This window comes from Micromys minutus, assembly GCF_963924665.1.
Source record: "Micromys minutus genome assembly, chromosome: 1".
NCBI classification, from domain to species: domain Eukaryota; kingdom Metazoa; phylum Chordata; class Mammalia; order Rodentia; family Muridae; genus Micromys; species Micromys minutus.
In genome coordinates this window covers 63,016,842-63,043,988 of record NC_137969.1, presented here as the reverse complement: position 1 = coordinate 63,043,988, position 27,147 = coordinate 63,016,842, and the positions used below count along the sequence as shown (strand labels likewise).

General features: G+C 49.3%; 1 protein-coding gene across 1 annotated transcript in view; it reads right to left on the bottom strand.

The window, feature by feature from the left end:
• Positions 1-4,261: 4,261 nt before the first annotated feature.
• Positions 4,262-27,147, bottom strand: part of STUM (stum, mechanosensory transduction mediator homolog) — a gene marked incomplete at both ends in the record, with an annotated part of 44,043 nt that continues 21,157 nt past the window's right edge. The window contains 2 exons of the mRNA XM_080940160.1: positions 4,262-4,296; positions 8,802-8,981. Of these exons, the coding sequence (XP_080796286.1) occupies positions 4,262-4,296; positions 8,802-8,981 (215 nt within the window). The remainder of the gene's footprint in view (positions 4,297-8,801; positions 8,982-27,147) is intronic.

Here is a 27,147-nt window from a genome sequence, read left to right as displayed (position 1 = left end):
CTGGTGGAGGCTGTAGGGATGTGACCTGGAGAGCATCTTTCATTTGAGCTCAGGACCTGAGTATTTCAGCACTGAAGGAATACTTTCTAAGGGCAGAACCTCCTCACCCAGCGCAGGGAGCGAACCCACCCTTATGCTGGCAGATGGTATCCTGGCTTCCTGCTTCCACTAGGGGGAAACCTTGCTCTGTATCGGACGCACTTCTGCCCCGAGTAGGAGAGGCAGTGGCCAGTTTGTTCCCTAAGCACAAGCCCTCTAGAACCACAGAGACCAGCCTCTGGAAGCTCTAATAAGGCTGGGAGTGTCTTTGATCTCCACAACGGGCTTGAACATGATCCAGAGGGTTCAAGAAAGACCTACCGGGAGCCATTCCCACTAACACAGCACCCACTGCCTTTCTGGTCCCAGCACTTCTGCCCCAGAGCACACACACCCACCCCATCCCCCCAGCTGTCTTCACGCAGGTCATTCACCATCACTAAGGCCTTGCATTTTGAATCTGATTTAGGACCCTTGGGCCTTTAGGAGTATTTTCCTGGTCTTGGGGTTTCAGCCCACTGTATGCTAGCCTTAGAATCGGTGTTTGAAGTGTGAATGGTTTTTCTTTTGCACACCTTGATCCTTTTCTGTCTGGGGGACATGCTAACCACATGGTTCATTTACTTCTGACGTTTCCTATAGCTGATCTCCCTGCTGCTCCTCAGCCCCAGCATCCTATACCCCATGATATAGGTGCAGCCTCGGTACTGTGAGGGAATTTGGGACCTGGACCCCACGAGCCAGCTCTGAGCACTAGCCCTGCTATTTGCTTCCACCCTCCATCAGGGACCTGCAGAAGCCAAGGGACATGACTTTGGGGACAAATGAGCTCAAGGATCCAGGAGGGCCGACGACGAAGAAGTACTGCTCTCATCCTTCTGAGGTTCACTATCCCTCCCTGTGACTTCTGAGTGGTATGTGTCTTGGGGAGAAGCCTCTGGTCTCCTTGTGAAAGGGAAACACAAACTCCCCAGAAGTTGCTCAGCAGCAAAGGAAATGAGCAGCAGCTGAGCAGCAATTGGGCCACGGCCAGGCCATCGCAGGGGTGGGCTGGGGGGGAGGGGCCGCTGGGCTGGACGTGGGTCCGGGCCATGGAGGCAGGCAAGAGCAGCAGGTTTGTCAGTCTGAGAGTAGAGAGTGGGCAGTTCCATAGCGGCTTCCTGGCCACAGTTTGGGGTTCCTCAGTGGTCCCCACATTACACTACACAGTGGTGAGTAGTTTTAGCTTAACAAAACCTAGACTAGTCCTAAAGAGGAATTATTTAGAGCAGACTGGCCTGTGGGCTCCTCTGTGGAGGATTATCTTGTTTGACCGAGAGCAGCGCCAGTTCATGGGCTATTGGACCTTATAAGTTTGCATGAAACTGGTGGGGGCAGGAGGCACAGCATGGGTGTGTTTGTTTCTCTCGGCTGTTGACTACGGATGTGGTGACTTAGATGCTTCCAGTTCCTGCCGTCATGACTCCTCCGCTATGACAGACTGTTCATAACCTGGATTATAAGCCAAAAAACCCAACTTTCCTTTTCTGCTCTTTTTCTTGTCAGGATATTTTACCACAGCACCAGGAATGGAGTTAGGACACTAGGCTACCTGGTCCTCACTAATTGCTCCAGGGTCCCGGTTTGGTGGAAAGAATGGCCACTCTGATTACAATGGCACATTAGGTCCTGGCAGTGTCGAAGTCTCTGTGGATGCTCTCTGTATATCTGTGATGTCTGCCCCTGTGGATGCTCTCTGTGTGCCTGTGATGTCTGCCCCTGGCACGCATAGCCAGGGAACATTCTTCTGAATTATTTCCCAAGGTTGGGACCACAGCCCTGAGCTATGCCACCCAGGCAGCTTCGTCACTAAAGAGTCCTGGAGCCACTAAGCACATTCTGGGTTCATGGCCCTGCTTTCTAAATAGCTGGTGTTTAGTAAATGAACTCTGGTCACCCAGATCCAATGGCCTGCTTGGATTGTGTGGAGTGGATCAGCTGCTGGCCGTCGGCTGAGAATGAGTATGTTAATCAGGACTTGCCTAAGGGCTGCTGCTTGGAGCTGGTAGCAACCCTCAGACTCACTATTCTAGGGACTCCTAAAGTCTACCCACATCAGCCACCTGGAGTGAGGGGGTGCGAAGGGAGACAGCTTTCTAAGCTAACAAACCCCTGTATTAAGCCATCCCACACTGGAACTCATGGTGACACCTGTCATTCAGGAAAGTCCCACTTGAGTCTGGCTCATGTCACTAAACAAGCAATACAAATTGCTATCTCCTTTCAACTCCCCCAGTAGCCACCCCCGGCCCAAGCCAGGGAAATAGACTTCTCCCTCGCTGTGGGGGCCGCTCTTGCCAAGGCCTGTCATCACTGGCTGTGTAGGATAAAGAGCTGTGGGCTAGCAGCATGGGAGGGCGCAATGACCCATCCTTCCCCTCTCTGGTACAGCTTTGCTTCCTGAAGTAGCCTCCTTGAGAACAGTGATCTCCTGTGGAAAGAACCAAGCCTGGTCCCATACCACAAGACAGGGACTGCAAACAAACAGAAGCAACAGAAAGAAACACAGGAAGAAATAGGTCCCTGGCAGGCATCCCAAAGGTACAACTCGATCCCACACACCCATGGAAGGAACTAATGGGTAGACACAAGGTAGGACAGGCAAGCCAGCCCAGAGTCAGGGAAAGGAATGAGTACATTGTGGGACTACATCTCTTCATAATGTCATGGGCTGTCCAGTTGGGGGCCGATTTACGAGGGTTGTAATTAAGAAAACTGGCAGGGGCTGGAACTCCGGTGAAACAGGAGCTGCTTTACAAGAGCTTCCATCCACCAAGGCGGAAAGTGGAAGGCTCCTTTCTTTAGCCCTGGACACGCTGTGACAGAGCCTCAGGCAGATGACGATGATTCTCCAAGAGGGACCCACTGATGGCTCCAGGCCAGTGTGACCGGGAACTAAGCCCTGGGCCTGTCCCACATGTTAGCGCTTCCCACGTTAGAATGAGAATGGAGAGAGATAAATAGCCACCCCATCACCATCAGTTTGGATCAGCCTTTCTCTTAATCTCAGATCGGTGCCTTCACACTTTCTGTTGCTTTCTCTGCCTTAGTAAGGATCTAGCTCTGTATGGATCGGTCCCAGCTTCGCTGCTTAATGGGGCATACGCCATGCCAACAACTTCAGCCTGACCATGCGTCTTCTTGCAGCACATATGAATTTCAGGTCAAAGTCCCCAACCTCATGATGTTAACTCTGCAGGTCTCATGGTTCAAATGCAGTCCAGTCTCCAATGCCCCCCCACCTTGCTTGGGCCAGGCGGTTTACATTTCATGAGTCCCAGCGCATCTGACTATTCACAGAGTTCCTTAGTGATATCTGCATGTTTGGCGGTGGGTGGGAAGCTCGGACTCCGCTGGGGTGTCAGGAAACACTAATGAATCAATGCCATCATCTTCCTCAAAGCAAACCATCTGGATTCAGAAACACGTGGATGTCAGGAGGAAAAGGAGAGGGGACCAGAGACGGCAGTAAATATATCCAAGAAGATTACTGGTCTGCAGCCATTCATAACGCAGTCTGGTCACTTTGCATATAAACATCTGGATACTAGCAGTGGCAGCCCAGAAGTGGAGTGGGTGCCACCCCTCGAATCAGGTCACAAAGTCACATGAACACCCAGCAACTCAAACACTAGGGTATCATCAGACTCCTGAGGGGACCCAAGGACTTTTCCACACTGGGCTATCTATCTCCTGGCCTTTCCACACTGGTAACCCCTACCCTGATACTGCTCCTGGGAGACCACAGAGCAAATACAGGGAACCACATGGCTGAGCAGGGCACAAGGACCCAGAGGAAATGTTTCATGAAGTCCTGATGCTCCGGAGAGTGACTGATCACCTGCATGGGACCTACAGCAGCCCAGCCAAACAGGTCTGGGTGCCTGGTCGGTGTGTAGTTGGATAAGTATTCCTAGCATCCCTGGCACTGGGTCACTATCCCACCTCTAACCCAGTCCTGATGGCCCGTTCCTCCCGTGCGCTGTGGAGCAGGGAGAGAAGTTAGCCTCGGAGCCTGCTAAGAAAAGCAGGTGTGTTTTCCAAGATAAATAATATTTTGTAAGTACTCCCTTTCTACCCCAATCTGAGAAATGGCAGAAGAGAATATGTGAAGGTCCTTGTACTGAAGCCACCTGGCGTGGCCCTCACAGGACCCTGGACTTCCCCGGCAGGTCCTGTAGGCTCACAGCTGTTGTGGGATACCCTGATCCTTGTACCCTGTAAGAAAGAAGGAGAGAAGTAGTTAGGGAGACACTCCCTTTAGGATTTATCCAATATGGCCCCCGGCCAGAATATACTCATGAGACCTTGTGTTTACTGTGAGGACCTTATTTGTACAGGGAGCAGCAAAGACATTTACAGGCAAGGTTACTGGCAGCCCAGGAAGGGAACAACTGTCTGACATATGTTCAGCCAGCTGGGGAACTGGGACAGACGGGACTAGAGCACACACTGAGTCTTCGCTGTTAATCATGAGATTTTTGTTTTTCAGTATCAGAGTTGAGAGCCAGGCCCTCACACACATCAACCAGTGCTTCGCCTCTGGCTGTACCCCCATCTCTCCCTGGGAAAGTTGGAACACTGATGTCAGCAGACTGTTGCTAATCCGATTGGGTGAGATTACAGAGCTGAGATAACAGGGAAGGGTGTACTGAGCTGTGACTCTTCCATCCAGTGCCTTTGGTCTGAGGGGGAATGCCAGGAGCTCCAAGTGGGTCTCTTTCTACATAGCAGGCCACCTGTCAATCATGGGCCCGAATAATCCAGTGCTGTTTTAGGAGCATAGAAGCAATATAAGAGAGTGACCAAAGATGGTGTAGATGTTAGGAACCTGTTTGCTAAGTACTCCTTTCCACAGAAAAGTGAAAAATGCAACCAACAATTAACCAATGAAGAGGATGAGATGTCTGTGGGTCTACCAACAAACTCACCTTGGGAGACTGCGGCATCAGGGATTCAAGGCAGCAGAAGGAAGAGGAGAGAGGAGAGAGACAGTCTGAACACAAGGCAAAGCACCAGGAGTGTATAATAGGGGAGGGGCTCTACCAAAGAGACTGCAAAGGCAGGGCTTCAGCTAAGGGGCAGTTAGTCTTCCCAGTGACCAGCCAGATGGCCAGGAGCCAGCTCCGCCTGTTTCCCACCTCCCTGCCACTGTGTGCCCAGTGTCCCCTTTCGCAGTACCCACACTCCTGCTCACCTCCTGTCTTCATCCCTTTTCCTTTACTCCCTGCCCCCAGTCCTGCTCTCAGGTGCATTCTGAATGACTTAAGGGAGACAGATAGGACCAAGGCAGCTGTAACCGACAAGCTAAAGATCCTGCAGTGACCTGCCTTGTCCCAGTCCGGCTCTGACTGGCCTTTATGGTTAGTCCTTTCTATGGACTGGACCCATACTTACAAAGCCTGATGCACTGGGAAAGACCGGAGGAGAGAAAATATTTCGCAGACATCTTGGATCAATTGGTAATGACTGCCCAGAGCCTCGTGCTGAGACAAATGTCACGAACGATTACCAGTGTCTGCTCTGGATGTAGTAATAGCAAGAGCAGTCAGGAGAGCTGCCAGGCAAGTGCTGACCAGTGAACAAGACAAGCTATGAGCACTGCTGTTCATTATTAATATGAATGGAGTTTCTGTGTTCAGCCAAGGCTCTGACTCTTCCCTGAAGTTTTTAATTCGATGCTGTGTTTCCAGTGCCCGGGAAACCTGTGTTGTTTGATCAGCAATGCTGTAGGAGTGGAGCCTCTACCCAGCTGTTCCTGGGCCAAGTCAGGTCTAAGGACCTATTCCAAGACAACCCCACAAACATGGCTGCTCAGAGCAACCCCAGCTCAGCCTATGGGGGTGGTACATTCATCTTTGGAGGGTGAGAGCAATGATCAGAAAGACTAAAGAGGTAGTGGCTATTGAGATCGGTGCGTGGGTCTGGCAGAGGAGGCAGAGACTGATTTCCTTCTGCAGCCTACAAAAATCATGGTGAAAATTTTTGTGCTAAGACAGAATCCCTGGATACATATATCCCAGATACCTAAGAGGCTGACCAACCCACAAGGGAGCCGGAGGGCAAAAAGGAAGGGCTGGGCTGGGGGCCCTGACATCTGTTCAACCTGTAGCCCTACACCAGTCCACAGAGTTTTGGACAAGTCAGCAGCCTGGGAGACAGGCAGGGAAGGAGTGCATTGGTATCTGTTATCTTATCTAGGACTAACGGGGGGCTCTTGAGCTTATGACTCTGATCTAGATCCCTTGTTCCTGGGGTGGCGGGCAAATGACAGATGCAGAAAATTCCTGACTTACAGTGGTTCAACTCTTAACATTTCAAGGTTAAGATGTGTTACTTGGGGTGCTGAGCTCATTTTTTTGGCATGATAGTCCTGCCTGTGATGGCTTCAATGGTCAGTAATCCACAGGAAGCCAAAGAGCATCTGGAGACTGGGAAACTGCAGGAATTAGATTTGGCAACAACACGTTTACTGGCACATTCATCACTGACATGGCAGACCTGGAATATCCCCTGAAGGCCTAGGTGTGAAGGTTTGTTCCCCTGATGGTAAGTCTTCAGCTTACATGGGGCATTCTCTTGAGGGGGATATGGAGACTCTATTCTCTTTCCTTCTCATCCTAGGTATGAAGTGGGTGACTTTTGTCCTGCCATGAAAGTGGGTGACTTTTGTCACAACTCAGAACAACCAAGCCTGGATTGAAGGCTCTAAAATTCGGGTTCATGTAACTCATTTGTCTTGATAAGTTGATTTCTCTCGTGCATTTGTTACAGACAGAAAGCTGATTAGTCCTCTTACAAAAGTCCCAGCACTGCTGACACCAATGCCAGGCTGATGAGCAGACAAGCCAGTAGTGTGAGGTTGCTACAGCCTTCCCAGGCCTTCTAGAGCAGCCACAACTCCCAGAATCTAGCTGGGAATGGGATCTGGCGCCTGCAGACGTCCCACATGTCCCTGAGGAAGTGACCCAGTGGCCCCTGGGAAGTCTCGGAGCTATCTTTGGAACTCAGAGTGGCTGGTGGCACAGATGGTGGTATGCCTCTCCTGAAAGCAACTGTTGGACCCTCTCCAACAGTGCGAGTGAGCGCCAGTGGAGGGGTCACCAGATGCAGATGAAGGAGCTGTAAGTTCACCTTAATCTGACAGCTCTTCCCAGCAGGCAGGGTACATCACATCTGCTTGGTGCTCTCCTCTCCCTGACTGCCATCTGAGGGGTTAGCTCTGCATATGGAATATCCTGACAATCCACTCGCCCACTCACTGACTTCCTCTCTAAATTCCCAGAAGACCTGCTGTCAGCCCTGGCCACCCACACTGAATACCACTAGGCTCTGACACTTGGCTCTTCTCTGGTGGAGCAATTTGATTAGTCTCTGACCCCCGTCCTAGCACTGTGTGTGCACAAGCTCCTGTGTTCTTCCAAGGAATTCTAACTGAGGCTAAGTAAGTCCTAGATCATTCTAGACCATTCTAGATCATTCTATGGCCTTCAGGTCTTGGCTTTTCCTCCTGCCTCTCCTGGTACAGTTTGCCTCTACACTGAAAATTTAACCAGTGGACCTAGTGAGGAGCAGCAGATAGGAACAGGGGGTACAAAGAACAAAGTGGCTGAGGAGACATGGCTTTAGTTATTGAGACTCTCCAGTTAATGAGGCAGGAACAGGAACGGAGGTACAGGGACACAGCTGTTAAGACAGGTGATGTTGGGCTGAAGAGATGGCTCAGTGGTTAAGAGCACTGACTGCTCTTCCAGAGGTACTGAGTTCAAATCCCAGCAACCACATGGTGGCTCACAACCATCTCTAATGAGATTTGATGCCCTCTTCTGGTGTTTCTGAAGACAGCTATAGTGTACTTATATATAATAAATATAATAAATCTTTTTTTAAAAAAAGACAGGTGATGTCTGATGTAAGATTCTGCCAGATTATTTTTAAAATAATCATTTGTCTCTGGCAAATTTGATTTTGCCACTTTAAATGCTTCCACAAAGCACTTTTGTACATAAATTGATGTTTACATTAACAATGGGTGAATCATGAACACCTTCAATGACAGTGAAAACTCCTAAGGCTTTAACTCCAACCAACCAAAGACTGTAGTTTAACATGGTTAAGACTCACTCAGGTCTATGTGTAAGAGTTACACAAAATTCTGTGGGTGAAGACAATTCATGGCCCTGCTCTTCCTCGGGATGAAACTGTGATGGAAACATACAACCATGGGACATGAGGCTTACCCAGTTTTAGTGAGATGACCGCTTCCTTGGCAAAGGCAATGAGTGATGTCTTAGCTGGAGAGGACCCCTCCCTTGGGGACCCACCCTGCAGGGATGGTCCGGACTTGGTGGCCATGGCACCAGGGTGGCAGGACAGGTGTGGCCTTAGAAGCTGTGTCAAGAATACAGGTGTCTTTAAGCTGGCTCAGTGGTTAAGAGCACCGACTGCCCTTCCAGAGGTCCTGAGTTCAAATCCCAGCAACCACATGGTGGCTCACAACCATCTATAATGGGATCTGGCATGTCTGAAGACAGCTACAGTGTACTTGTACACATTAAATAATAAATAAATCTCAAAAATAAAAGAAGAATACAGGTGTCTTTAGGACGAGAGGTCCTGGACCAAGTGTAGGCCTCCTATTCTTCCCAGGTCCCTTCATAGCTCTGGCACCCTGGCTAGACCCCAGCCCACTATGCCCTCAGAACCCACTAGCAATTACTCACTGGCAAGGATGACCATGTCCATGCCCCAGAAGATGCTCATGATCCAGCCCACCATAACGATGGCCGTGAGCACCTGAATGAGGGCCGCAGCAATATTCAGCCAGAAGACGCAGCACACGTGCCTGTCCGGGAGGTCAGTGCGTGCCCCGCACAGCACAGTAAAGGCCGAGATGAATGTACCTGGGAGAGGCCAGAAGGGACAGCTTCAGAGGAGGCTGCAAGAGCCAGTCCACGGCTACTGCTCAGCCACCAGCGCTGGGAGAGGAGCTGGTAGGTCCTGCACCTCTTGGGTAGTACTCCTGCTCAGGTCCCCATCGCGGCTTGTGTCCAAGGTGAAGAGATTAGGATACTGCATGGAGGATGTGTGATGCAGGGCCAGGGTCTAGCACGGTGTCTATGGCTTCTGGTGACCCAGAAGCCAGTCTTAGAGCTGGAGTTTCAGACAGCTGGATAGACAGGAAGTAATCTCGGCCCATGTGCTAAGAACTAGGGGACAAGATTATTGGACCTGTGGAGTGTAGGACAACAGTCAGGTCAGTCTCAGCATCCTTGATGTTCTCACAACCACTTCAACCCCAGAGGGGAAGAGCCATCTGAGAGGCGATCCCTTCTTTTCTCTTTCCCCAGTCACCTTCTCTTCCCTTCCCCCTTTCTGCCAATGTCTTCTGTAGCGAGAATATCTTGTGTGTTGTACAGGTGCATCACCTGTCAATTAAAATAATACACGGCCTATAGGAAAGGGTAGACTAGAAGGTGGGACATCCGGGAGGCAGGAAGAGTTCTGGAGTAGAGCAAGGCACAGGAGATTTGCCGGGAAAGATGTGACGAGTACAGATTCATGGTGCTGGAGCACAGGTAGACAGCCACGTGGCAGGATGCAGGTTAGAGTAAATGGATTCATTTAAGTTACGCTCTAGTCAGAGGAGAGTCTAACTATATGCCCAAGGTATTTGTAAATATATTTTGAGTCTGAGTCTTGCATGGGGCTGGGACCAAGAATCAGGACCTAACTTCTACAGTCTTACCCCTACTGCTATGTTTACTGAGTTTCACTTACCAATAGCTCTTCTCCAGTGTGAGCCCTGAGGCCCATGAGGACTCCACCAGTTTGGCATTCTCCCTGTAGCCGTTTCCTGAGGGCCCTCACAACAAATACCACAGCTTAATGGCCTACACAACACAAATGCATTCTTCCTCTGCTTTGGAGGTCAGTGCAATCTGAATGGGGATATTAGGCTAGTATAGGAAAACCATTTCCTGTTGCCCTAGCTTCTAGAAGCTGTCTGTGGTCTTGGCTCACAGCCCCTTGCTCCATGGCAAGAGTCAGAAGCATAGCACCCAATCCTTGACTAGGACTGTGTTCCCATCCCTGAACCCTGGCTCTCCTGCCCGCCTTATGTGAGGACACACTTGGATAATCTCATCTCTCAAGATCCCTGCTTCATGGTGTCTCGGAGTCCCTTTTATCAGGTAGGTTTACATACTCACAGGTTTGGGGGCCAAACCGCCCCAGCTTACATATAGAGACTGAGAAAGTAAGTATGTTGCCCAGGGTCGCAATCACAAGCTGAGCCCACACTGGCCCCAGAGGCCAATGACCTGTCAAAGGCAGGCCAGGATCTAAATTGAGACTTTTGGGAAGTTGGACCATGGATGGGTGACCATTCTCATGACCCCAATCCTCTCTGTTTCTGCCTTGAGGACACTGAGATTGTCCATCCACTTCCAGCTAAACTTGGTTTCCAGCCCCACTTCCCAGCTTGATGACTTCTACTCATCTAGGGCTACAGGCTTTACTCTGGCCTGCTCTGGGAGTCCTGCTGCGGATTTCTTATCCCAGCCCTCCTCCCCATCTGAACTGCCACCCCCAGTGAAGGCCTCACCCTATCACCTCTTCTCCTCTACTTTCAGATCACCAGCAAGGGCTCAGTACCTCACACAACAGGCGGTATGTGGTGGTTAAAGGAACAACCCTGCCTTGGGTTCAGACCTTACACCATCACCTACAGCATTTGTCACAGACACAGTGAACAGGTGTCTGCACTGCCAAACAAACTCCCCTACTCCATCCCAAGGAATAAAGGAGGTCACTATGACAACCAGGAATCCGGCCTTGCATTGACCACACTTTGGCTTTTGCAGAGCCCGGGAAGGGAAGGGGAATGACCTAGGGCAGGAGACCCAATTTATCCAGTGGGGAGAGGGGCGTGAGCTCAGACAGTGTTGGAGCAGCAGTGATGACAAGGGTACTCAGATGAGATGAAGGTGAAGACTAGCAGGACCGTTGTGAAGGTGTCTGAAGGATGGGCGTGCTTCTGCCCAATCTGCAGAAAGCAGAGCCCCAGGGAGCTTTGAGCAGGAGAGGAATGGATGTGAGAGGAAACTTAAGGTTTGAGGGCCACTGGAAGGAGAGTGTGCCTTTCAGGTACCCTGCAGCCCCTGAGAGGTGACAAGGGCACAGGGGACTTGAGTACATGGCACGGTCCTTTGCTGCTGTTGGAAGATCATGTGTAGGAAACAGGAGGAGAACATAAACTGACAGCATTACACAAGAGAAACCTGCAGATGTAAAGATGGTGGGAGAGAAACCTGAACATGGGGAGAATATTAAATATTAAATTAATATTAAAGCAAGAGTAACACAGATGCCATTACAATGTGCTGAGCACACGCTACCCTCTCTCTACCTATACTGCTTTAAAAAAAAAAAACCCACTTAGTTATTTATTAGAGGGAGAAGCACATTTCTCTACGTTGTAGAGATCAAAGGACAATGCGCAAGAAATCGATTCTTTCTACCAAGTGAAATCCAGAGATCAGACTCAGGCAGCCTGCACAGCAGACACAGAAGCACGCAAACTTGCAGGCATGTATATGAACATATCCAACTCCCTGACACATGCAAAATGGACAAGACTTTTTTTAGATAGTTCCATGTAGCCAGGCCCACCCTGACCCCTCCCTGTCTGCCTCACAGTGCCACCACGTCCAGCTGAAAGCCTAGTAAGTCACAATAGTCACTTATCCACAAATCACTCCACCTGTGCTCTTCATTGTCAGTCACTGCGGGGTTTCTGTAACCATAACCTCCCTTCTTTCCTCCTGCTGAGGAAACCTTCTCTAAAGTAGGAATTCTTCCCCCCCGCAGGGTATGTTATATGGACCCGGTTACCGAGCTGAAATCTCTGCCTCAATCTCTCACCGAAAACACAGGGATGACTCCGGGAACTGCTTACTCAAAAGCATGAGACAGAGGCTGGGATGTGACTGAGTATCATGCATGAAGCCCTCAGTTCCATCCTCGGCACCAAAAATAAACAGAAAACAAACATTCCTCCAGATGGGCCGCTAGGCTTGAGAATACTCCCTCTGCGGGGTGCAGACCTGCCTTACAGACACAGCATCAGAAAACTATCCAACCAGACTGTGGAGATGGTTGAGAGGGTAAGCACATCTTCTGCGCAAGCAAGAGGACCCGGGTTGGAATCCCCAGATCCCTGGCAGTCACAGTTCCAGAGTTGTGGGGGTTAGGGGGGTAGGGATGAAGACAAGCAGATCCCAGGCGCTTTCTGGCCTAGAACACTGAACTTCCAGTTTAGTGAGAAATCCAGTTTCAAAAAATAAGATGAAGAACACACAGGGCACCTGTTCTTTTTCCTTTGGCCTCCATATGTGCACGCATGAGAGGAAGGTAGAGAGAGAGACTCAGAGACAGACTGAGAGATGGAGAAACACACAGAGAGAACTCTACCTTATCAATAAGCCAATGCCCATGGTTCCGACCTTTTTAACATGCTGCAGGGCAATGCTGCTCTAGGGCCTAGGCCCTGGGCATGCTGCTTCTGGAGGTAACCATATCAACGGGCACAAGATGATAACACGCTACCGTCAAGCACTGAAGTTTGTGCTACATAGCACCTGGCATGTAGGCATGGGCGTGTGTCCCACACATCCTACCGTGGCTGTGACAGAGATGGGCAGGTGGGAGCAGTCTGAGGAAGGTCTTCCCACAGAGTCACAACAAATGCATGCCATGCCAGTTTGCTACCATCCCCCTTGATGCGGCATCTGTGACCACCTCCCCCAAGGAACTTAAGATACAGATCTGAGCCAGGCAATGAGAAGTGAAATAACCCTCTACTCCCCTTCCTGCACCCCGTGGAAGTCCCCCAAAGGGCTTGCCTGGGGTGGCTCTCTGGGCAGAGTTCCCAGAACTTGCTTTCCATCCCCTCCCCCACTTCTGTGGGAATGAGAAGTGAGCCATGTAGTCACCCCTCTAGAAAAGGGGGTGGCTATGCTTACGAGAATAGAACCTGGGGACTGGAAAAATCCATCCTGTATGCTTGTCTGGGGTCCGGCTTCTCAGGTGCATCTCATGGGAGCTGTAGGAGGTGCTGGGTTGGGGTTGGGAGGGAGCCTGCTGATTCTCGGCGCTTAGAGAAGGGTAGGGCTGTCCTCTGCCCTTCAGTGAGGCTGCAGTTGCTGCAGTAAAAGATAACTTCTAGGCACTAGGCTGGAAATCAGGCCCAACCCCAGATGTGCCTGACAGCTGGTTCTGCAGTTGTTAAGTTGTATTGGTGGTGATGAATGAATAATATAGTTCCATAGAAGACAAGCTAAATACTTCCATCACTCGGTTGAACACAGTCATCCATCTTCTAGGCCTGCCTCTGAAAATAAGCAATGAGGGACGGAAAGAAAATGGCAAGGGAGCCCAACCCTGCTGTATAGTCATTTGGAAGTTCAAGACACACACACACACACACACACACACACACACACACAAAGCGTTTCTGAATAAAAACCCTGGGGACAATGTTCAGGGTAGCCTTGAATGCAAACAGCCTCACTCTCTCTGACCACAACCTGTTAGCTTCTTAGCACAGTCACCCTGGAGCACAGTCTGAGAAGAAAGCCGTGCTCAGTAAGGCAGAAGGGCAGACCCGGGGGACCCAACTGCAATTGGCATGTGGGTCCACAGTGGAATGACAGTTAGGCATAGTCAAGACTCTGGGTCCCAAGGCCAGCAGCAGCCTCGAGAACAGCTGTGTCTTCTATGAAGAACCGCACTGAGTCATTTTACTCACCCAGAGAGCATGAATACCTTTCAGTTTTGCAAAAACTGTAATATCATGAAGACACTACCCCTTCATGAGGGCACCAGCACCCCCTGACACCTTTCATCTCAGTACACTTACTGGAGCTCTCCTGAAGTCAGCAGCTCCTACTGACCTTCCTTCTGAGGACAAGGAGTGCGGAGATGAAACCAGCCTTCACCTCACCCTTCTCAATGCCTCCACCTTGACTTAAGGGTGACTGTCCCGCTGGTGGCCAAGTCAGCTGGAACCGGTCATTAATTTTAATGGCATTGGGCATTGCATCAGCTGCCCTGGGCTTAGCAAATCTCTGCTGTCAACCTCCCTTCCTGCTCCATCTCTGGACCTGGAGGGACTGTGAGGGGACTAAGGAACTGCAGAGCAGAGCCACACACCTGAGGTCTCCCTGGGGGTCTCTCTGGGATATTGGGGCATGAACAGGAGTTTAACCACAGAGAATGGCTTAATCCTCTAGCTCTGGGTCTTGCTCCTCAAAGATCCTGGGCTTCGGTGCCCAGTGGGAAGAGGACATGGGAGAAACAGAGCAGTATGAAGGACCCAAAGCACCCAGCTTTGTTTTCATCCCCACCTGGCATGTCCCTCACTGAAGACAGTCAGGTAGGTGAGAGAGTGGGAGATGTGTCAGCGGCGCTGTTGGCTGAAGAGGAGGAGGCAGCTTCCACTGCCTAAGAATTTATAACCTGGCCAGACGACATTTCCACGGATGGAGAGGCAGTGAGATTAAAAGCAGAGAGGGGCCCTACCCAAACTGGCAGCTGCCAGGGCCTTTCTGTAACCAAGGACATGAAGGATGCTGATGAAGTCCAGTTCTCCCATAGGCATTAGAGATGCTGAAAATGGAGCCTAGGCTTGCCTTTTTTTTTTTTTTTTTTTTTTTTAATGGTGTCCTTAACAGCAGGGTTAGACCGAGGTATATGGGCTGTTGGCTGAGCTCCATTCAATTGCCTAATAAGTAACATTATGAAATGCTTAAGTATTAAAGTCAACTCACCCTTTGTTTATCAACTGTAGAGAGAGCAGGGGCCTGGGTCCCCACCACCTGAGAGGGGGCATTTGGGAGCCAGAGGTGTCAAACACTAAGGGGAGTTCAAGTTAGGTGTGGCCGATCACTGGACGAACTAGAAGGAGCTGTCTTCGGGTGTCTGAAATAGTGATCACACACTCCATGAAAAAAAAGGAGTGTTCCCTGAGGTCTTTCCCCTGGTCATAGTGGGAGCTCTGGGGGACGGCTGACACATTACAGGTCATTGCAGAACTCAACTCAACATGTCAGACCTGGAAGATCCAGTCCTGGGTGCGAAGTCGTTTCCCAGCGATGACTGCTTGTGCCCTTGTCCCCAGGTTTGCACTGAGACCTTATTCTCCAATCTGATGATATTATCAGCACACAGGCCTTTAGCAGAAGACTGGCTTTTGCTGAGGTGCTTATATTGGTTCCCATAATAGATCCAGGCACTTACAGAGGACAGAGAGCCCCACACAAGCTCCCAGGGCCCTCTGAGTCTCCCTTCTACAAACAGACAGGAAGAGGTCCTCCTGAGCCCATAGCGGTTCCAGCTTTTCAATCCAGAGTCTCCGGAGAGACGGAGGCAGAAGACAGGACGCCACTGTGGGCACAGCAGGACCCTGGCACTGGAATACCAAGGTTCAAACCCACAGATAGGCTGTGAGACCCCAAGTCTCTTGCCAATGAAAGGGAATGTCCAAAGCCTGCTGAGTGAATAGGAAGGTAAAGGAATGTGTGACACACTCAGAACACAGACTAATAATGAGTGAGGGCCCTGAAAGGGACTGGTGGGGACAGTCCATCCTTGTTGTCTGGACGGCAGCAGAACCTTAGCAAGTGAGCTTACTCACTATGAATATGAAAATGAAATTGAAACAGAGAATCCTGGTCTCATAGTAGCCAATGACACTATTCTTTCTTCTACTATACACGTACATATACATATACACATACACATACACATACACATACACACACACACACACACACACACACATACACATACACATACATATATATGTTTGGCTTGCATAATGAATGGGTATCATGAGGTGTGCTCCCTGGATTCTGCATGTGTGTGGCTGGAGGTTGGCTGAGTGTCTCCCTCTATTGCTCACAATCTTACATTTTGAGGCAGGGCCTCTCACTGAGTCTGGAGTTCACCATTTCATCCAGACGGGTGAGCCAGCAGCCCCAAGAATCCACCTGTCTTTGCCCAGTAAAGAAGTTGGAGGGGTGTGTGGCTGCACATGACCTTTCTAGGAGTGTGAGGGTGAGGAAACCCAACCCTTACTCTTTCCCGGGTGCTATATTCCCAGCCCCCTTAAAAAAAATTACTTCAACTGCTAAGTTCGTTGGGTTCGTTTTACAAAGCCTGAGACTTGGTTTCCTCCATATGTCGACGTTTTGTGCAGCTGGGAAAAGTCTGACCGTGGCTATAGAGAGAGATGGGAAAGTACTTTAAAGTGAGATTACAAAAATAATACACATGTTGTGTGGGGAGATTATTTTAAAATATTTATGCATGTGGAAAAGAGCAGGCATGTAATAAACAAAGAAACAAAGTGAAAATTTTGACTTTACCATGCAAGACCTGCTGCTGATTCTTTTCTCTTACCAATAATAATAATAATAATAATAATAATACTCTCCTCAGTTAAAACAATATAAAACTTCACAAGCACCTGTTGAGATTCAGCTTTCTAAAGATGTCCCCCAGTGGCATACATCTTCCTGGCTACAGAGAAGGTGATGTAACAATCAAGCAAGGAAGGAGACAGATCACACACACACACACACACACACACACACACATACCTGACAGAAAATGACAGGTGCCCTGGAAATGGCCCTGAGCACCATTTAGAACCTAGAGCTTCAAGGAACATCCCCTGCTCTGGAGCCTCCAGGTCACAGGCTTAGGCACCCAGTGCTAATGAAAGACCCGGGATGGGGGATGGGGGTGAGTTCTGAGGATTCCATTCACTTAACAATAGAGGGGAGGTGACTCAGCTGAGCACTAGGGGGTGGGGGTGAGGCAGAAGCCTCGCTAGGGTAGCTCAGGCTCAGGTGTTCTTCCTCTGACTGATGACTCCCTCAGGCCTGTCTCCCTCTTTCCAGGCACAGTGCCCTGGGGGCAGCCCATGTCTACCCCTGTGCCAAGGGTGCTTTGCTGCCAGGGAAAGACTCAAGAAATAGAACTGCAGTTCACAGCACTGGGGTATTCCTTACTATAGGGAAGGGTTCCCCGGACCCTTATTTTGAACATAACCAACTGAAATGGGATTAATTTTCCGGCGAATTACTGGGAAAGCCCAGAAAGATAGACAGGGTAGTGGTTATGAGTTTTAGTGCTGACTTCGGCATTCACTGGCTGTGTGAGCCCGGGCAAGTCCCTGTCTTCTGTAGGCTTCACTCCACCATGTCTTACAGGGCCTGTATCCTCCCCGGAAAGATGTGGAGTGGAATAGCACCCAGGCAGAAAGAGCAGGGAACTAATAGGGATTATACACTTAAAGTGCCTGGAGCAAGCTTGGTGCTTAGTAATGGGTTGTTGTTTATTGTTAACAGTGCTTTTCATGGGGCCAACATCCCTCATGGTGGCGAAGCCACTGTCAAAGCTCCAGTTTTCACATCCAAATGCCACAAGTCCAGAGAAGAGCATGTCTGCCCTAGCATTCCAAACAAGAATCCTGAGAGATAACCAGACTAGAGTCTGTGAGTCACAAAAATGCTAAATCAACCATTAGCTTGAAAGAATGTGGCTACTGTAATGAACTAGATGTGGCTCAGCTTTACCCACAATGCCTAGCTGTACAAAGCAAGTATGGGTCCCTGAGAGAAACTAAGGCATCTTGGGTTCTAGAGAGGGAGCTAAATGATGCTGTGTATCAGCAAAGCTCGTGCTCAGAGAGGAAGCCTGTCAGAAAAGCCAGCAGAGAAACCATTTAATGTTTTTTTTTTTTTCTTCAACTTTTGTTTTCCAGGTGAGGTATTGATATCTTAAAGCATGACACCAGATTCATTGGCACTTCTCTTATGGATAGTCAGTCTTGGCCAGTAAGGTTATTAGCTATGAACATGGGCACTCCTGTTGGAGTTACCCTCCAGCTGCCACCCACAGAAAGAGATGGAGAAGACAGGCTGTTTTCCTAGCTTGGGAAGCTGGTACCTTTTACAACCCTGATGTTGTGCTATTAAGATGCACACTGAACCCACATGAGATTTGAGAGGTCTTGTGACAACCCAAGTCAGTATCAGCTAGCATATGATTGTACCCCTGCCACCAAATCACCCTGCACCTTGCCCTCCTGCTCAAATTTCTCACACCCAGAATTTGAAAATGTTGTTCACGTCATGGAATTGAGGGGTGGTTTAGCAGGGCAGCGGTAGATTGCTCTATTGGGTATCTCTAGGTCAATGTTGGCAGAAAAGAAGGAAGAGAGGAGGGAGTGTGTCAGGTCGTGTGGTTGTCCAGCAGTTGCGTGGAATCTGACTGGAGTCCTAGAAACCTTCTGTGCTCTGCATTCGGGCCCAGATATGTTTCTTCCCACTCCCCAGGGCTTCCCTAGAACCCTGGCCAGAAGACAGACACAGACGTACTTCCCACTGCCTTTGTCCCAGCCAAGTGTGGCTTCTTCAGGAGACTGTCAGTAGCCCCCTGGCTGGCAGTTCCTGTTGCCTATCCAGAACTCCACATTAAGTTTCACCCTTACATGTAGCTTATCTAACTGCCTACACAGTCTCTGAGAACCAGCAAGCCACCCTCCCCAAGAGGGATATGCACATTTATGCCACTGTGTCCTTAGCACCCAGCCTAGCACACAACAGCAACCTTGTGTCTGGAGTTGGTGTCTGATTGTGATACATGTGTGTTATAAAGTGGGAAAACAGGGACAGGGGTCCGTTTTGGTTCCTGCCTTCAGAGGTTTGGGTCCACAGTTGCTTGGCCTCATTGCTGTGGGCTCATGGAAAGCAGAGTGTCACAGTGGGGAGGTCTAGGGGAATAGGCTGTTCCCCTCATGGTATCTGGAAAGCTGGTGGACAGAGACAAGATATTCTTCCAGAGAACGCTCCCAGCGACCTACCTCCTCCAATCAGCACCCCCACCCCAGGCTTCTACTACCTCCCAGTAATGTCCTAGCATGGCATGGCCAGTTCAATCTTAAAAACAATGGCTGTGATTACCCACAAAGACTTTCCCAACATTGGACTTGGTACCGCTCTCCATAAGAAACAGGGCTGGTATCAGAGCCTCACTTAGATCTAGCCACTCACTCCCCCCTTCACTAGAGTGAACAGAGGGCAAAAGTTACCTAAAGGAATGACTTCATTCAAGCAGCTTGCCGGAGGACATTATCCATCCCAGTAGGACTTTCCAGAGTTACAACTGTTCTGAAGGGCCCTGTGTTCTTGCAAGTAATTCCTCACCCACACTCCTGTGTAGAAGCCCGGTAAACCCATCACTTTACAGACTGGTCTTGGCTGGAATAATTTTTTTTTTTTGGCAAGTCATCAGTGCACTGTCTAAGGTAAGTAGATATTTGCTGACATATCCACAGGTAAAGTCATCCAAGAGCCACCAAATAATGAATCCACTGATTAAATCAAGTCCTGAAACCAAGAAAAGCCTATCAGTAAGCAAGCCTTCCATGCCTGAGCCTTCCAGACCATGTCAGACATGTGGAGTCATCACCAGCTAGTCCAGCATCCCACTCCCCGGCCATCTCCTCGTATCACTGAGCTGGTGCCTCGTGCTGTCTTTTTTTTTTCAGCCTGTTACCGAGATATTGCATAAGCCATTCGACAGGGGACAGTATGAGATTAGGGCCAGAACCTTTCCTTTCAAAGAACTGGCAAGCATGGTGTATGCTTCAGGTTCATACACTAAAGCAATGGATTGGGATGGGCCAGGGAGTACACACTAGCCAAGTGATACTACTCAGGGTATGGAGAAAGCACAGGTGTGTGTCCTTTAGCATAGGAAACCCAGAGTTGGGGCCAACCGGATGAGAGCTTATCATTCAAGGCTGGGAACCTGAGTTCCGTTGAGGTTTGGTCTTTTGCTATGTATTGTAACACTAAATACTGGCCTCCAAAGCCTGGTTGCCAGGGGTGAGAAAATCTGCTTGTGTGCCCTTGCTCCCCAAGTTATCCCTGATTGATGAATAAAGATGCCTACAGCCTATAGCTGGGCAGAGTTAAGGTAAGTGGGGTTTGGGATCTGAGGAGAACCATGAGGAGAAAGAGGAGAAAAGAAGGAAGGCACCATGGGTTAGGTGAGTCAGAAAAGCATGACCATGAGCATTACCCAATTGGAAGGAAGAGCAGCCCAAACAGAACATGGCAAGTTACAATTCTGGATCATTAATAGGGAAATAGATTCTAATAGCTTACAGGGTAGATATCTGCCCAGCTCTAGTGCTTATTATAACAATAAAAGTAATGTATCTTGTATCCAAGAACTGAATAATCATAGGCCAAGGTAAAAGACCCTGACTGAAACGGAATAATTTACACAAGTTCCCATCCCATCCCAGAACCCATGGAAGGGTGAACTAGAAAACTGGGTTCACAAAATTATCCTCTGATTTCCACCAAATCTCTCTCTCTCTCTCTCTCTCACACACACACACACACACACACACACACACACACACACACACATACACACCAATAATAATGATATTTTTAAATATCCAGCTGTAAGCCCACCCTGGCAGTGTGGGACTGTAATCCTAGTCATCTGGGAGGCTAAAGTAAGGATATGACACACTCAAAGTCAGCCTGAGCTACAAAGGCAGTTCAAGACCAGCCTAGATCACTTAGTGTCTCAAAGTAAAAAAAAAATAAAGAACTGGCTGCTGATGTAGCTCGGTTGAGTGGTTTACCCAGTATTCACCAGGCCCTAGGTTCAACCCACAGCTGGCAGGGATCAGACCTAACACAGAGCTGTCGTACCTTGTCACTGTGTATCGCTTTAGTTCTGGACGCCTCTCTTCCAAAAATGCAACTTCAGTTTCTGTTAAGTCCCCATTTTATTTCATTGCTTGGGAGAGAGCTCAAAGGAGAAAACCCTGATGCTGAAAGGACATCTGAATAAAACTGTCTCAGAATTTCTATTGCTATGAAGAGACCCCATGACCAAGGCAACAATTTAACTGGAGCTGGCTTACAGGCTCAGAGGTTCAGTCTATTATCATCAGGGCAGGAATTATGGCAGTATGCAGGCAGGCATGGTGCAGGCAGAGCTGAGTTCTATATTTTCACTGAAAGGAAGCCAGGGGCAGACTGTCTTTCAGCTAGGATGAGGGTCTCAAAGCCCACTCCCACAGTGACACACTTCCTCCAACAAGGCCACACCTACTAATAGTGCCACTCCCTGGACCAAACATATTCAAACCACCACAAAGACTCAGAGTGTGTGGCCTTCAAGGATATGCACATCTACCCAGTAGGGCAGTAGCAGCAGGTGGGGCCGCTTGCCTTTCCCATGGCCCTCAATTCCTCCTCCTCAGTGGTGCTCTGGACAGACAGAGGGAAGACTGGCTTCATTACCATGTTTAGTCAGCACCTGTGACCAGGAGAAACAAGAGGGAAACCCACACACCTGAGCAAAGCCACCTCCTCCTGTGCCACTCCAAGGCAAAGCAGGTGGGTCCCCAGCACTCATCAGAAAGAGCTGCCTCTTTGAAAGGAGACCAACTTGCTAGGACAGCATTTAAGACTATTGTTTGTGAAAAGACTGGAGAAAGGGATTTGGTAAGAGAGCAGTAACTGAGGATGAATAAAACCCTGGGTTCTACTGAAAAGAAGAAAGGCATTTGAAGAAGTGCGTGTGACCATGGTGCTGAGATCAGCTGAAGATGCTGAGGCATGCTGGGAAGCTGACAAACAGCCATGACCTCACCGTCCTCCACGGCTCCCTCTCTGGTCCCTTCGTTCCCTGGGATCTCTGTACTCCTTGCCAGCTGAGTGGCATAGCCTCAACTCAGAATAATAACCAGATACGTTGTGGTTGCTCTTACTCCACTGGTGACAAACTGCCCTGGGGTCCCAGAGGCACCTTCAGCTTCCCTCCTGGAAGCTAAGGGAGTTTTTCATTACGATTGTCTAACCGGCCAGGCTTGGTGGTGCACATCTTTAATCCCTGAACTCAGAAGGCACAGACAGACAGGTGGCTTATGAGTTGGAGGCCAGACTGGTCCACACGGTGAGTTCCAGGACAGTAAGGCTATGTAGAGACCCTGCTTCAAACAAGGAAACAAACAAAAAACAAACAAAAAAAAAGATTGTTTAGCCATAAGTAATCCTTAGTGTGTGCCTGTTTCTGTGTGCATGTGCCTGTGTGTATACATGTGTGCTTGTGTGGATAGGTGTGTGTTTGTGTGTGTTGGCATTGATAGTGTGGAGCTGAGGGCCAGTGGATCAAGAGGCCTGTTCATGAGACAACCCTGTCTTCATCTCCAAGCTTCCCTGTGGCCTGGAGCCATTTCTGACACCTGGTTTGTTTTCTGTCCTCTTATTTACTGAGATCAGTGTACCCGGCCACAGTGAGGACAGTCCCTTTGCTGAAAATCATCCCAGGAAGTGACACTCCATCCCCTGCATGAGCTACAAGAATGGCCTGCTTGGTTTCGAACCTGGGTCTGCCACTCCCTACCTATGTAGCCTTGGACAAGTCACATCACCTCTCCATGTGACCTTGGACAAGTTACTCACCATTTTGCCCTTTCTCCTGAAAATGAGAGCAATACCCTGTACCTCCTCGTGTGGTTATGAGCAAGAAGGAGGCTCTGGGTGCCTAGAGGAGCAGGTGGCATCCAGAAAGCACGAAGCTATGGCTACCTAAGAAACAAAGCACATCATGCTTCCGCTTATAGTCCAGACAGTAGTGCGGTACACAGGAGCCTGTGAAGAAAACAGCGCTCCAGAGCATCCTCAAGCCAAACAGAAGGCAGCTGCTGGATTCTGCCACCCTGTTCTCAGGTAGCTGCCAAAGGCTGCAGGGGGTGGGGTGGGGCACACAGCTGCAGTTCAAGGGCTATAGACATGCTGCTCTGGAGTGTGTCTCATGGAAGTGACAGTTACACAAGTTCGAATGTACTTAATGCAATGAAGCTGCGCCCTTAAAAACAGTTAAGTTAGGACCAGAGAGATGACTCAGTAGGTAAGGGAGCTTGCTGTGTATGACCAGAGCTGGGCCAGTGGAGGAAGTGGGTGCCCGAGTTCAATCTCTGGAACACACATAAAGGTGGCAGGAGAAAACTGACACTACAAAGTTATTCTCTGATCTACGCATGCACACAGGCACAGGCACACACACACATACACACATACACACATACACATACACACATACACACACACATACACACAAACACACACACAAACACACACACACATACACACACACAAACACACACATACACACACACAAACACACACATACACACACACATACACACATACACATACACACACACACACACATACACACACACATACACACAAACACACACACATACACACACACAAACACACACACACACACACACAAACACACACATACATACACACAAACACACAAACACACACACAAACACACACACAAACACACACACACATACACACACACAAACACACACATACACACACACAAACACACACATACACACACACATACACACATACACATACACACACACACACACATACACACACACATACACACAAACACACACACATACACACACACACACACACATACACACACACCACAACTTTTTAAAAAATAGTTAAGATGGTAAGATTGGTGTGATAGCTACCAATTTAGCACAACTTTTTAAAAACCCCATGCTAGTTTAGATTTTGGATTTTTCTCCAAAGGCCCGTGTGTTGAAGGTTTAGTTTCCAGCTTGTTGTTCCTGAGAAGTGGTAGAACCTTTAAATATGAGGGAATGGGGAGGGGGGAATCCCTCTCTTGGTTTTTTTCCTTCCTAAACAAGAGGTGAACTAGTTTTGTTCTGATGCAGGCTCCTACTGCAGCACTGTACCCCACCCAAAGCTGAACCTGTGACCCCTAAAGGACCTTACCCTGTACAAGCCAGTTTTATCTAGGATGTCTCTTATAGCAACAGGAAGCTGGCTGAACCAGGCCTTTGGATGCCCACCAACTTACTGCTCCCTGAGGACTTCAGAGAGAGGCAGGTCTTTCATAAAACACGTATAATCTCAATTAGGCAAAATTTCTCCTGGGGCAGGGATTCATTTAGTGCAACTTTCGGCACGAAAGGGACAGTCCACTCTAGCAGGAACGTGGAGCCACCTCTGTGTAAACACCAGGGGCCGAGCAGCTGTAAAAGCATCTCCTGCAGGAGGACCTAATTGATTAACCAAGGATTGCTGGTGCAGACAATGCCAGCCAATCAGGAACTGCTGTTTAGAAGAGATGCTTTCTTGAGACCAATGGGGCTCCGGTGGAGGGTGTTAAAGGAGCTGCAGCAGCGTTCAGATGAACTTGCTGCAGCATTTCTCACCTGCTCCCAGAGTCTGTGTCATTGGCTCTCCACCACCTCACCTCCAACCACCAAGGCTGGGTAAGCTGTGAGTAGTCCAGGGCACAGGCTTTCCTGGTGTGAGCATCAAGCACCAGACCCCTGAGAAGAGCTGGCTCGAACACCAGAACCGGGGCTGTTAGCACATGACATTTCTCTAAGTCTGAGAGTCCAGAATTCCTGCTCTAGCTGTGCTTCTAATTAATAGTCCCTTGGCCCCAGCTGTGTCCCATAAACACACGGACTCTCCCAGATCCTGGGGTTTCTAGCCAGCAGCTTGACAGATTACCATCTCCTTTTCTTCTAAGACCTGGAGTAAGACAAGAAGTCCCTGGAAGAACAGCTATGTTCCTGCCCATTGAACCTGAGGTGGGGGGGGGGACCTCTGCCACTGACATTGCCCCAAAGCAGGACTTGCTAGGAAGAAGCAATATAAAGGGACTTGGAGGCAGGGCCAAGGGGTTCTCTTTCCAGTAATCTAAGCAAGCAGGGAAGGGATAGAGCTAGCAGCCCCAGACAGGAGTCAGCCCAGCCAGATGCCATAGCAGGCCCTGGGGAGAACTTGCTGAGATGTTTCCTATTAGGGCAAGAAGCAGCAGATGAGAGGGAGGAGCATGACTCCAGCACAATTTCCTTTAACATTTTCAGTCCTAGGGAGCCACTGGGGCTCCAATGATGCTAAAAAGGGCTGGGACACAAGAGGCGGGGCAGAGTACACAGTCGCTGTAGGGGTGGTGGGGTTTTGGTTTTGTATTGTTTTAAATGCCATTTTTTCTCCTTTTTCCCCTCCTCTTGGAAATGCTATGGCATGGGGAACCTGGTACTTTGGCTCTCTCATGTCACTGGATGATGGCGATGTTGAAACAAGGGCTGACTGGCGGCCAGTCCTCTCACCCTCTCTACCCAAGCTATACATGGTCACTCAGTCACCCCATCCTGCTCTTTACCACCCAGTAATCAGCTAGGAACTGTCCCATCTAGAGCCCCTGGGAAGCCCGGCAACCCATGGTGGGGGAGCCTGGATACTTGACCCAGCCCACAAGGTCACCCTGATGCTAGACACTATCTTGGCACTGGTCAGAACGGTCACTGGGTGGAAGGGATTGTCCATACTTGTTCTATTTGCTGACATCCACACTCTCTGGGTGTCACATCACCAACTCAGACGCAGCCTCAGGACATTCAGATGTCCCAGCTCCTCAGTAGATTTTAAAGGGCTCCTTTAAAAGATGTTGATGCAAATAGTTTTCTGAGAAGTGTGTCATTCCTGCCTGTGAGCTTCAGTGTCTGTGTCTAGAAGTGAGAGACTTGGACTATATTCTCATGGGTCCCATCTTAGGTTCCCTGGTGTCCACCGAACCTCAGCTTTCTAAGAATATCTTTGTAGACCCTAGATATAGTGGAGAACCTTCTACATCTTAGACACTTAATAGGTGCATATCAAAATTATTAATGGGGGGAAGACTGAAAAATTGTTTCAAGAATCTCAAAGAGATTCATCTTTTCAAGTTCAAGTGACTTTTCAGTGGCCTTGACCCGAGAAAACCTGTGCTGTGAATTATTTCTGTGAAGAAAGGTAACACCGTGGGCTTACTGAATGGCACACCGACAAGTTCTTACAGCAGCTGAAATTGTCAGTACCTGTTTTCATCTGTTGTGTCTGTCTTGCCACTTCTGTCTGTCTGTCTGTACATGCCTGTGCAGGTGTACAAGAAGCACGGGCTTCCAGGCAATGGAAAGAAAATGGAGACAGGAAATGGCTATAAGGGGGTAGCCTGTGGGACAGAAAAAAAAAAAAAACAAAACCTCAATTCCCACTAACCTCTACCTTGGTTCAAGCATCTCTTTCACTGTGAGAGCAGGCACCAAGCTGGACTTTTACCTGGACAGAGTTTATGCAGTCCCATGAGCAATGACAGTCTCAGAGTACCCTTCACACCACCACTTCAAATTACAGTTGCCATTACTCCAGGGGCCGGAGCTTCGTGCTTAAATGCCATCACGTACAACGCTTGCACTGAAAAGTGCTTGTTGAGAAGCCAAACCTATTAGATACCGTTCAAAATTATTTTTAAACAACGCTGTTGTCCTGAGAACGAGCCAACCGTAAAAGGATCTGATGGTGCAAAATGGGGCTGAGAAAGGGATTGTGGGTTCCTGACTGCTCTTCCATCTTCAGGCTAACAGGTTCAAAGGCCCTTTGAGTGAACATTGGGTCTCTGGGGCTGGGAAAGATGAGGCCAGAGGAGGGAGCAGGTTTATTGATGTTCACAGAGAGAAGGAATCTACTGTGGGAGGGAAGGAGGGAGGGAAGGAGGGAGGGAGGGAGGGAGGGAGGGAGGGAGGGAAGGAGGGAGGGAGGGAGGGAGGGAGGGAAGGAGGGAGGGAGGGAAGCAAGCTCCTGTATAAGAGAAGAAGGGAAAAAGGAAGGGAGGGAGAGAGGAAGGAGGAAGAGAGGGAGACAGAGAGGGATAGATGGATGGCCAGATGGACAGACAGATAGATGGACAGACAAAAGGAGGGCAGAGTGCGGCCAGGCCCAGTGCTCACCCTGATGCTCTAGACTCACCCCACAGCATCTACATCTGTCTGTGGTTCTGAGTTTCCCACCTGTTGGAGGAGTTGTGCTCAGACCCTGGCTCCTGTTCAGGACTTTGTTTCGTTGT